At 43.4% G+C, this 13256-nt stretch overlaps 1 protein-coding gene across 1 annotated transcript in view; it reads right to left on the minus strand.

Moving 5' to 3' along the window:
* SDK1 (sidekick cell adhesion molecule 1) overlaps positions 1–12982 on the minus strand; it is a 638385-nt gene extending 625403 nt beyond the window's left edge. Inside the window, exon 1 of the mRNA XM_077828174.1 lies at positions 12508–12982. Within this exon, the coding sequence (XP_077684300.1) occupies positions 12508–12982 (475 nt within the window). The remainder of the gene's footprint in view (positions 1–12507) is intronic.
* Positions 12983–13256: the final 274 nt, after the last annotated feature.

A 13256-nucleotide genomic window follows, 5' to 3' on the forward strand; every position in this document is an offset into this window, starting at 1 on the left:
ATAATTTTCTTATATGTTGAATTTGAAGTTTTATGATGTTGATTCAAATAGGGCATTTTAAAGCAGAAAACATTTGATTTTTTTTTCAACATTTTTATCACAAAGTCATCTGAACACATTTGGTTCAAACTTTCCTAAAGAATCTGATTCAATACTGCATCACTCCAGTTTTACACCACTGTAACTTAACTTCACTGAAACCGGTGACATCAGCATAAAACAGAGTAACGCAGAAGTGAATCAGGCCATAAGACTGTTTGAACTTACATCTGCTAAAATAGTCCCCTATTTTCCAGTGGTCAGAAAACAGTCAAGAGCATCATACCCTACCCTCTCATGCCCTTTGCTGGACCAACCATGCCCTCTGCACTGATGATGCCACAAGAGGCATCTGACAATTACCCTAAAATGTACAAATCCTCAGCTCCTCCTTTAGGACAGTAGTGCATGTTGACTTTAGTGGGGGTTGATGACCTGGCCCTATAAATTCAGTTTATGGAACAATGGCATGAGTATAAACCCCTATTGTCACACGATTCCATTTGGATTCTTATGTCATCCACCTTCCAGTAGTGCATTAAGCAACAGGACCAATATCTCTGGTGTGGCTTACATACACTCTCTCCATCCTCTCTCACACTACCTTTAAGGTCTTCTCTCATTAATTTGTCTGAGGCACTTCACTCAAAATATGAGTAAATCAGCAGCTATGTATGATGCTTAGAATATTAGACTTAAGTTTTTTAGCGAAGTATACAAATGAATCCATTTTAATAAATCTATTTAAATCACAGGAAAAGGAATTCACACATTTGAAAACTGACGTAAAAACCGTACTAAGAAAAGGGAACACAAAAGGAAAATGTATTGTGATCTGATGGCCCTCTGACAAATAGCATAAGGCTGTTATAAGACTAAAAATACCTCTCCTAACATTTAACTTGCCATACCTTCTGCTCTTCAATAAGTTCATCCTTTCATCTGCCTGCCTGTCTTTCCCCTTACACAACAACTATTTATCTCTTGACATAATTTGCTAAGTATCCTTTGCAAGTTCCTCATCCTCTTTTTGTATCAAATGCAGTGTACAATTTGTTTCACAAGTTTCTTGCACTTAACACGTTTACAAATCCCACAAGATTACAAACTGGCATTAACAAAAACCATACCCCATGAAAATACATTCCTCAACCATCCATTTCACAGGTTCTATCAAAAGCATAATGGATATTAATACCACTTTAAATAAGGATTCTGCTTCTTATACAATTTTAAATTATAAATTTGATCAAGTGGCATGAAAAATTACACTTTCATCTCTGTTAAACTAAGAATCAGACAAGCTTCTCTTTCTTTAAATATTAAGATACTGTTTTTCTTCTTAAGAAATGCTTAGAGCTTTGCAGTGGTTTTTATCTTTTTCAAAATTACCCATTACCATCAAATTTTAAAAAGTATTCATTCAATCCTAATAAAAAGTGAGATCATTTGTTGTTAGTATTTAAAGACACTCCCCAAAATGTATCCCAGCCTTTAGCAACCTCCATCATATTTAAACAAACAGTAGTACTTCAATTCCAATCCACTAGTAGACATGGCACTATAGGGTATGTCTATACTATGAAATTAGGTCAAATTTATAGAAGTCGTTTTTTTAGGAAGCGATTTTATACAGTCGATTGTGTGTGTCCCCACTAAGCGCATTAAGTCGGTGGAGCGCATCCACAGTACCGAGGCTAGTATCGACTTTCAGAGCATTGCACTGTGGGTAGCTATCCCACAGTTCCAGCAGTCTTCACCACCCATTGGAATTCTGGGTTGAGCTCCCAATGCCTGACGAGGCAAAAACATTGTCGCGGGTGGTTTTGGGTCCATGTTGTCAGTCGCCCCTCCCTCCATGAGAGCAATGGCAGACAATCGTTTTGCACCTTTTTTCCGTGCAGACGCCATACCACAGCAAGCGTGTAGCCCGCTCAGCTCAGCCACCAGTGTTGTGTCCTGAGTGCTGCTGACTGCAGATGGTGCAGTAGGGCTGCAAACCATCGTCATCGAACGACTGAATGACTGCTTCCGCTGCTGCTCTGCTCTCCTGTTCTGGCAACAGACGGTGCAGTAAGGCGGCAAACCATCATCATCAAATGACCAAACGACCGCTTCTGCTGCCACTCTGCTCTCCTGCTCTGACAGCAGACGGTGCAGTAGGGCTGCAAACCATCATCATCTAACGACCACTTCTGCTGCCGCTCTGCTCTCCTGCAGACACCATAACATGGCAAGCATGGAGCCCACTTAGATCACCACGGCAGTTATAAGCACTGTAAACAACTCGTGCATTATCCTGCAGTATATGCAGCACCAGAACCTGCAAAAGCAGGCGAGGAGGTGACGGCAGCGTGGTGACAAGAGTGATGAGGACATGGACACAGATTTCTTTCAAAGGATGGGCCCTGGCAATTTGGACATCATGGTGGAAATGGGGCAGGTTCATGCCATTGAACGCCAATTCTGGGCCCAGGAAACAAGCACAGACTGGTGGGACCATATAGTGTTGCAGGTCTGGGATGATCCCCAGTGGCTGCGAAACTTTCGCAGGTGTAAGGGGACTTTCATGGAACTTTGTGACTTGCTTTCCCCTGCCCTGAAGCGCAAGAATACCAAGATGAGAGCAGCCCTCACAGTTGAGATGCAAGTGGCAATAGCCCTGTGGAAGCTTGCTCCGCCAGACAGCTACCGGTCAGTCGGGAAACAATTTGGAGTGGGCAAATCTACTGGGGGGGCTGCTGTGATCCAAGTAGCCAGCGCAATCACTGACCTGCTGCTATTAAGGGTAGTGACTCTGGGAAATGTGCAGGTCATAGTGGATGGCTTTTCTGCAATGGGATTCCCTAACTGTGGTGGGGTGACAGACGGAACCCATATCCCTATCTTGGCACCGGAGCACCAAGGCAGCCAGTACATAAACCGAAAGGGGTACTTTTCAATGGTGGTGCAAGCACTGGTGGATCACAAGGGACATGTCACCAACATCAACGTGGGATAGCCGGAAAAGGTACATGATGCTTGCCTCTTCAGGAACTCTGGTCTGTCTGAATGGCTGCAGCAAGGGACATATTTTCCAGTACAGAAGATAACCGTTGGGGATTTTGAAATGCCTATAGTTATCCTTGGGGACCCAGCCTATCCCTTAACGCCATGGATCTTGAAGCCAAACACAGGCACCTTTACAGTAGTCAGGAGCTGTTCAACTACAGGCTGAGCAAGTGTAGAATGGTGGAAGTTTAAACCTGTGCTGGTGCAGTTTACTGACTCAGTTAGACCTCAGCAAAACCAATATTCCCATTGTTATTACTGCTTGCTGTGTGCTCCACAATATCTGTGAGAGTAAGGGGGAGACATTTATGGCGGGGTGGGAGGTTGAGGCAAATCGCCTGGCCGCTGATACACGCAGCCTGACACCAGGGCAGTTAGAAGCACAGCAGGGCGCACTGCGCATCAGAGAAGCTTTGAAAACCAGTTTCATTGTACGGGGAGACTTTGGCAAACCAGTAAAGTGCCTGAAACCACTATGGCTTGTTGCTAAAAGCAGCCAACTCAGCAGGCTGTAAATTGGCCATTCAGCAGTCTCAGTTTAACCAAGGCAGGAGGGGAGGGGGTTTTTTGGGTGCCACAGAGAGGGCAGCTTGACCCCGTGTCCTTCCTGATAAGAATTGTGTTGAAGTTGCTGATACATGCATCTTAGAAGAGCAGGATGTGCCCCAGGAATGTCTATTGGGGCCTCATGGCTGCAAACTCTGGGAAAACCCACACCTGGTGTGCTAATAAAGTTTGCGGATGATACAAAGCTGGGAGGTATTGCCAATTTAGAGAAGGACAGGGATATCATACAGGAGGATCTGGATGACGTTGTAACCTGGAGTAATAGTAATAGGATCAAATTTAATAGTGAGATGTGTAAGGTCATGCATTTAGGGATTAATAACAAAAATTTTAGTTATAAGCTGGGGACGCATCAATTAAAAGTAACGGAGGAGGAGAAGGACCTTGGAGTATTGGTTGATCATAGGATGACTATGAGCCACCAATGTGATATGGCTGTGAAAAAAGCTAATGCGGTCTTGGGATGCATCAGGAGAGGTATTTCTAGTAGGGATAAGGAGGTTTTAGTACCATTATACAAGGCACTGGTGAGACCTCACCTGGAATACTGTGTGCAATTCTGGTCTCCCATGTTTAAGAAGGATGAATTCAAACTGGAACAGGTACAGAGAAGGGCTACTAGGATGTTCCGAGGAATGGAAAACTTGTCTTATGAAAGGAGACTCAAGGAGCTTGGCTTGTTTAGCCTAACTAAAAGAAGGTTGAGGGGAGATATGATTGCTCTCTATAAATATATCAGATTATTTAAGCTCAGTACCAATGTGGACACAAGAACAAATGGATATAAATGGCCACCAGGAAGTTTAGACTTGAAATTAGATGAAGGTTTCTAACCATCAGAGGAGCGAAGTTTTGGAATAGCCTTCCAAGGGAAGCAGTAGGGGCAAAAGATCTATCTGGCTTTAAGATTAAACTCGGTAAGTTTATGGAGGAGATGGTATGATGGGATAACATGGTTTTGGAAATTAAATATTCATGGTAAATAGGCCCCATGGCCTGCGATGGGATATTAGATGGGTTGGGATCTGAGTTACCCAGGAAAGAATTTTCTGTAGTATCTGGCTGGTGAATCTTGCCCATATGCTCAGGGTTTAGCTGATCGCCATATTTGGGGTCGAGAAGGAATTTTCCTCCAGGGCAGATTGGAAGAGGCCCTGGAGGTTTTTCGCCTTCCTCTGTAGCATAGGGCATGGGTCACTCGCTGGAGGATTCTCTGCTCCTTGAAGTCTTTAAACCACGATTTGAGGACTTCAGTAGCTCAGACATAGGTGAAAGGTTTTTCACAGGAGTGGGTGGGTAAAATTCTGTGGCCTGTGTTGTGCAGGAGGTCAGACTAGATGATCATGATGGTCCCTTCTGACCTTAGTATCTATGAATCTATGGTTAATCGATAATCAGAAGGAGCCTCTTGCTTGCCCATTGGAACTGCTTGCTTAACAAGTTTTCTTTAAGGGACATGTCATTCTATTACTAATGTATAAATAAAGGGGAAAAGTTTGAGGTGGTGGGACTCTTCAGGACTGGACTCTCCCTCTGGATGCATCTTGTGTTCCCCACTAGCAGACGGGCTGCCGCTGTGCCACTCAAGAGCCACACTCAGCTTTGATAATTATCAAAGGTTGGAGGTGTTTTACTAACCTGTTGCAGACGTGTGTATAAATGCTTGAGACTAAGTAAAATTTAGCTTTAAGTGAAAGCACTCTTGTGTTGTCCTATTTGTGCCAGCCATCTATCGGTCGGATAGCTGTGTCTCCCCTGATTTATTTCCTGACACCACCTCGCACAGTGTAGAAGTTACCAAGAGATTTGGGTTGAAAGAGTCCCGGGTAACATCATGACTGGCCAGGCTATGGTATGAAAGTTCTCTTTGTTTCTCATTGATGAAAACCTGCCCCCATTGTTCACTCTACTTCCCTGTAAGCCAACCGCCCTCCCCTCCCACCTTCGATCACCACTTGCAAAGGCAATAAAGTCATTGTTGTTTCAAATTCATGCATTCTTTATTAATTGTCACACAAATAGGGGGATAACCGCCAAGGTAGACCAGGAGGGGTGGGGGAGGAGGGAAGAACAAAGCCACACTGCACTTCAAAACTTATTGAATGCCAGCCTTCCATTGCTTGGGCAGTCCTCTGGGGTGGAGTGGTTGGGTGCACGGAGCCCCCACACCCTGCATTCTTGGGCATCTGGGTGATGAGGCTATGGAACTTGGGGAGGAGGGAACTTGGTTAACAGGGGCTGCAGCGGCAGTCTGTGCTCCTGTTGCCTTTCCTGCACCTCAACCATATGCCGGAGCATATCAGTTTGATCCTCCAGTAGCCTCAGCATTGCTTCCTCCCTCCTCTCATCATGCTGCCGCCACCACTCCTCTTGCTCCAGCCATCTATCCGCTCACGCGTACCTTCTGTCCTCGTGTTCATTTTATGCTTTCCTGGACTCTGACATTGTCTGCCTCCACGCATTCTGCTGGGCTCTTTCAGTGCAGGAGGACTGCATGAGCTCAGAGAACATTTCATCTCGAGTGCATTTTTTTCGCCTTCTTATCTGCGCTAGCCTCTGGGATGGAGATGATAGGGGGAGCATTGAAATATTTGCAGCTGCGGGAGGGAAAAAAAGGAGAGTAGTATTTAAAAAGACACATTTTAGAGAACAATGGGTAGACTCTTTCACAGTGAACCAAGCTGTTAACGTTAGATAGCACATGTGCTTTCTTTACAAGGTTGCATTTTGCCTCTTATATTGAGGGCCTTCCGGTTTGGTGTGAGAGATCACACACGCAGGGCCGGGCAACAGACTTCAGCTTGCAGGCAGCCATGGTAAGCCACAGTCTTTTGGCTTCTTTAACCTTCATAACATGTGGGAATGGTTTCAAAGAGCAGCACCCTCATTTCCCATACCAAGCACCCATTGGGTTGGCCATTTAAAAGGAGGGGCTGCGGTTTTCAGGTTAACATGCAGCACAAACTCAGCTAAACCCCCTCTCACACCCAATTCTCTGGAATGATTGCTTCACCCCTCCCCCGCACCGTGTGGCTAACAGCGGGGATGATTTCTTTTCAGCCACAGGCACACAGCCCAGCAGGAACGGCCACCTCTGAATGTCCCCTTAATAAAATTCCCCTATTTCAACCAGGTGACCATGAATGATATCACTCTCCTGAGGATAACACAGAGAGATAAAGAACAGATGTTGCTTGAATGCCAGCAAACACCGGGACCATATGCTGCTGTGCTTTCTTATGCAATGATTCCAGACTACATGCTACTGGCCTGGCATGGTAAAGTGTCCTACCATGGAAGAGGCAATAAAGCTTCCCTCCCCAGAAACCTTTTGCAAAGGCTTTGGAAGTACCTCCAGGAGAGCTTCATGGAGATGTCCCTGGAGGATTTCCACTCCATCCCCAGACACGTTAACAGACTTTTTCAGTAGCTGTACTTGCCGCAAATGCATCCCAAGTCTTCAGGGCAAATTAATCATTAAACACGCTTGCTTTTAAATCATGTATTATGTTTACAAAGGTACACTCACCAGAGGTGCCTTCTCCGCCTTCAAATTCCGGGAGCCCGGTTTGGGAGGGTATTGTCTCCAGGGTGATAAACAGTTCCTGGCTGTCGGGGAGAACGGTTTCTCCACTTGCCTGCTGTGCGCTATCTTCAACCTCCTCCTCCTCCTCATCTTCCTCGTCCCCAAAACCCACATCCCTGTTGCGTGAGGCTCCCCTGCAGGAGTCCGTGTACAGGTGTGGGGTAGTTGTAGGGGCACCCCCTAGAATTGCATGCAGCTCATCATAGAAGGGGCATGTCTGGGGGTCTGACCCGGAGTGGCTGTTTGCCTCTTTGGTAGGCTTGCCTGAGCTCCTTAAGTTTCACGCGGCACTGCTGCGAGTCCCTGTTATAGCCTCTGTCCTTCATGCCCTTGGAGATTTTTTCAAATATTTTGGCATTTCGTCTTTTGGAACGGAGTTCTGATAGCACGGATTTATCTCCCCATACAGCGATCAGATCCAGTACCTCCCGTTCAGTCCATGCTGGAGCTCTTTTGCGATTCTGGGACTCCATGGTCATCTGTGCTGATGAGCTCTGCATGGTCACCTGTGCTGATCAGCTTGCCACGCTGGCCAAACAGGAAATGAAATTCAAAAGTTTGCAGGGTTTTTCCTGTCTACCTGGCCAGTGCATCTGAGTTGAGAGTGCTATCCCGAGCGATCACAATGGAGCACTCTGGGATAGCTCCCGGAGGCCAATATGGTCGAATTGCATCCACATTACCCCCAAATTCGACCCGGCGATGTCGATTTTAGCGCTAATCCTCTCATCGGGGAGGAGTACAGAAATCCATTTTAAGAGCCCTTTAAGTCAACAAAAATGGCTTCGTTGTGTGGATGGGTACAGGGTTAAATCGATCTAATGCTGCTAAATTCAACCTAAACTCGTAGTGTAGACCAGGGCTATTAAACACTAATGGCCCAATCCTGTAATGAGCTCTGTTCAGTCAGTGGGGCTCTGCACAGTCACAGGGATCCACCCAACGAGAGTAATTTGCAGGATCAGGACCTTCGTTTTAAAATACAGTAGCTACCTACAGGAGCACTCGTTAATTTAGGGTGTTGTTAATGTGATCTGAAGCCTTTCATCACTAATCTGCTAATCTGAACCTGAAATTCCTAAACAGTGACTAACAGTGGTTATAAATAACTGTCTTATGGCTATTTTATGGCCTATGATAATTTGGTGCTAACTAGCTCATTCCTAATGGGAAAACCTGTCAAAAATCACCACAAGCATTATGGTGGGCAGGCTCCGCAGAAAGACCAAGGACTGAATACACATAAAAATTTTAAATTACACTCTCATCCTTAAAGGTTGTCTATCCAAACAAGTTCAAGCTCATTGGTGGACCAAGGTGGGAAGGCTTGCACTAATGTTGCAAGTTGAAGGGAAGACTTCACTTTCCAGTACTTTCAGTCTTTGTACCTTTCGTAAGCACTGGATTCATTTTAAAATAAAAATCCACCACAATAAGCCAGTATCACAGTTAGCCATCAGTGAAGATTGAAAAGCTGATGAATATTTAATGCTTAAATATCCTCTTCACGCAGCCTAAGAAAATTGCAATGAAAACTTTGAGCAAAGCATATTGCTAAAATGTTCTATTTGTATGTTCATCTCTGAATCCAAAGTTCTATGTAGATCATGCAGTTGTGGCCAGTACTCAAACTAGTTACAACCACAAAAATATTTTATTGTTTATTAGAAAATATTAAATACTTAGTCTCGATCCTTTCCATTCAGTTTATTGGGAAGAGAACTGATAGTGCATTTCAGTGTACCCGGTTTAATTTTAAAAGTGCTGGAACAGTCATCTGTGAAGACTTCAGATCCTAACAGCCATAGACTTCACATTTAGAATACTGTATTTTATTTTTATCAGATAAAAAGATTAGAGAGTCATGTAATACTCTTGTCCATATGACCAACTCATCATCCCATTAGAAACCCTGTGTAGCTGTACCAGAACTTTCATTTTCAAGATACATGAGCTTTTGTCATAAACTGACATATCTTCTATAATGTGAATTTTCAATTTGATATAAAAATGATGGATATATCATACAATTCAGAAAGCATAGAGAACAGCAACCTGTCACTGAATTTAAAATTTGTGATAACCTGTTTGAAGTGCATCGCATTAAGACTGGTACTGTTTTTTATTACATCACATTTTAAAAGGAATACTACTGTGGGCAATGGGATATACTGATGTAGGGCTTCCTCCGTCTCTCCTGCTCAAGCTGTTCCACTGTGGCTAAATGAAAGAGTGATCAGAGTATGGGGACTAAACACAGGCTTGCCCAGCACCCAGATGGGTGCTCTAACCACTGGACTACAGAATCATTCTCACACACTGTCTCTTTTTGGCCCAATGGCTGTTCCACTGTAGATAAATACCTCATTAGTCACTGAGCCAGACAGAGAGAGCAAATGTGAGATGGATTCGCTAGTCCAGTGATTAGGACACTAATCTGGAATGAGGGTGACCCTAGGTCCAGTCCCCCTGCATCATAGTTCATCCATACTGAAACAGCTTTAGCAGGAGACACTGAGGGAGCCCCACATCAGAATATCCCATAGCTCAGTGGTTAGAGAACTCTGCTAGGGTGACCAGATGTCCCGATTTTATACGGACAGTCCCGATTTTGGGGTCTTTTTCTTATATAGGCTCCTATTACCCCCCACCCCGTCCCAATTTTTCACATTTGCTGTCTGATCACCCTAAACTTTCCTGAGCGATGAGACCCCTGTTCACATCTTTTCTTCCCCTTTGGCAGAGAGGGGGGAACTTAACTTGGGTCTCCTGCATCCCAGATGAGTGCTCTAACCACTGGGCTAAAAGCTATAAGGTGGATGGCAGCACCGGCAACACCTCCTCCTGCAGCCATCCTGTATGGCGTGAGGCAGGTGCTTAACTCATTTTCACAAGAATCACCTTAGGAGCCTGATTCCCATTCATGGGTTGCTAAGCAGAGAGAGGGTGTTTCCCTGCAGCCCAGGCTCAAGCACCTATCTCCAACAGAAGGATGGGACTTAGGACACACCACTCTCACCACCATCTCCCATTGGCAAGTTTAAGCAGGTCCCTATCTGGCATGCTGGCTTTTGTGGATTGCATTCTAAGGTGCTTATCTCTCCCCATTTACTGTACAGGGAACCTAGGCACCTAACTCAGCTTTGTGGATCACAGTAGTATTCTTGTGATTTTCTTGGCATCTAAAAGTTAGGGGCCCAGGCCCTCAGCACTGCAGTGCCCAGGTTCCTTCCTGTAGCCCACCCTTTGTTGGCACCTCATTGAATGAACTGTTCATACTTCACAGACTAATAGTTACTAAACCCCAACCCCATGTAGTTGCACAAGTGCTTTTCTACTGAAGGAGAAAGTAGTTTATCTTTCTGCCCCCTCGCAGGCCTATTGCTTATTTAATTAATGTTTTGTCTATGCATTTAATAAACTGATTTGGTGTTAGGGCTTTTTTAAAGTTTAGGATAGTTTGTAACACTAGACTTTGTACAAATCCCAAACAAATTCAATAAAGATGCATTTTGAATGTGCTTAGTAAACTTTGAAATATGGTACTAAAAGAAATATTGTTTCAGTATATTAAGTACTGCACACGTGTATGTGCATAGTTTTTACTGCACGATGAAGGTTACTTTTACTATTCATCGAAAATATTTTTTTAAAGAGTCAATTTAATTGGTTCAGGAATCTACATGTAAAACTGGCTTCACTGCTAGTCTCAAGAAGTCTAATTTAAATAGATATATTAAAATATTTGCCTCTCAAAATAAAAGGTCACATTGGTAGATGTCAATCAAGGATACAAAAAAAGAGAAGAAATGTGAATTATAATTTGCAGAGGATTACATTAACTAGATTTAAGTACATTCTGTTTTACTATAACAATACCCTCTGTTAAGGTTTGCAGGCCTCAGCACAAGTAGTTTGGGAATAGGAATGACAGCATAAACAAAACTTCAAAAAAGAGACAGATTTATGAGGGTGGAGTTCACTATTAGACAGTGGATTAGAACTACTCCATACCCTGGGGCTGAAAATGTTTGAAAGGGTGCAATAGTAAAGGCTGAGTAGACAGATTACAGCAAACTTTGTTTCATAGCCCTCTCCCTCAACAGACTATCCAGTTATTAAACTTTAGCTGTAGCATTCTCTCCTATGTACAAAAACTAAAGCGCTAGTGAGCACCCACACAAAGCATTCAAAGAGAAGCAAACCACTGCATTGATTTTATTTGTAAAAGGCTAGTTGACTAAGATACACTGTTTTAGGCTTTAAAAATGAAATTCGTAAACATCTATTAAATACAGGGTTAATCAAAACAGAGAGGGTACTATATTTTAAAGATTTGTTCACAGGACTCATTTCCCCTGTTAAAGATATTATTAATTTCTGAGTTTTAATCGCTGACTCGTCAGCCCACCCTATAGAGACGAACACATTAGTGGAGCACACACAATACACAGCAATAAAACACAAAACAGCAAAGAAAGTGAAAGCTGCATTTGTTCAGCATGTTATTTTGCTCAGCCAACCATAATGCCATCTCCCACCACTTATTGTTTACTCTGTCAGAGGATTATTTAGAATTACCCTGCATTTGGCGATTTTTTTAAAGAGGCAAATTTAGATGGAAAGTGACTGCCACTTGATATTTGAAGTCGATTGGTTGTTTACAAGAGACTCATTTGACAGCAAGGATCTCTGATTTGAAAATACTCAGATACGAATCAATCGCAGTTGTTTTTTTAACAATATAAGAAATGAACAAGACTCGAATCAAAGTTCACATGCATTGGTACTGTTTTTAAAGATTTTTGTTTACATGCTTGATTTAGTTCTTGTCGGTGAATTTATGAGTCCGTTTCTCTTGACAACTTATGTCAGTCACAATTTTTTTTTAAAGTCACACAGAAGTTAACTCTTCTGCTGCCTAAGAAATAACAGAAACGTATGTTTATCTCCAATTAAATAAAAGGCAAGGTTGTGTGACGATTAACAGCGAGGTCCCGATATAGCTATTGATACTTATCTAGAGGGTCGAAACGGGCTAGTAAACTAACAGAATTAGGTAAGGGGGTAAACGCTTGTTCCTATAAAGAAAGGGCTGTTTATAAATAAAATACCATTATATAGTAAATCAATTGTTAATTACGATTTCTGAAATTTGTTCTCTGTTATTAAAGCAAAAGGCTATATCCATGCCTGAACAGGATTTCTACGTCTTAAAGGGCAGATGCAGCGTTTCTCCAAACAAAAATGTCTGTGAGCCCTACCTTGTGCCAGTGCTTGCAACATGTGGAGCTGAATCAACAGAAACGCCCACCATCCGCGACAGAAGAAGAAACAGAAGTTTAACTTTATCATCATCCGGTCTCTCCTGCTATTCCTTCGTGCAATAATTTCTCGATCCACCTTTCTTCCAACCATTATTTCTTCACGGATCCCCAGTCGATTCGACTGCCTGATGACAGTTTTGTCAGCTCTTTGGCCATTGATCACTCCACGCCCCGAGGCCGGGTTCTCTTTGGTGGGTTGAGGAGATAGCCCTTTGCCTTCATCCTGAAGTTTGGGAGGAACAGAAACCCCCGGTTTACAAGAACGGAGGACTCGGTGATTTGTGCTCACTTTGCATGCAACCCGAAGGCAGCACGCCGTGTGCATGACTGTGTTATAATCGCCATCTAAATCAATGTATCTTGTGGAGGTATTGATTGCACCAAAACAACCAGGCAGAAATGTGAAACACATGTTTCTTTGCACCGTCGCATCCAATGCCTTCAACGCTGAGAGAGTAAATTTATTGGCGTTAGTATTCCAATAAATCTGGATCCTTCATCACATCGCTAGCAAAACCAGAGAGAAATTGATCCATCTAGAGAGCCACTAGCAGACAATTCAGAGAGCACCTTTCCCATACCGCAAAGATGACGGAAACTATTCCCACTTGTGATTTTTATGGAGCAGGTTAGTTTTCTGTATATGTCCCATTCCTCGTGAAACCCCTGCTACAGAAGTGTTAAAT

This window comes from Eretmochelys imbricata, chromosome 10, assembly GCF_965152235.1.
Source record: "Eretmochelys imbricata isolate rEreImb1 chromosome 10, rEreImb1.hap1, whole genome shotgun sequence".
NCBI classification, from domain to species: domain Eukaryota; kingdom Metazoa; phylum Chordata; order Testudines; family Cheloniidae; genus Eretmochelys; species Eretmochelys imbricata.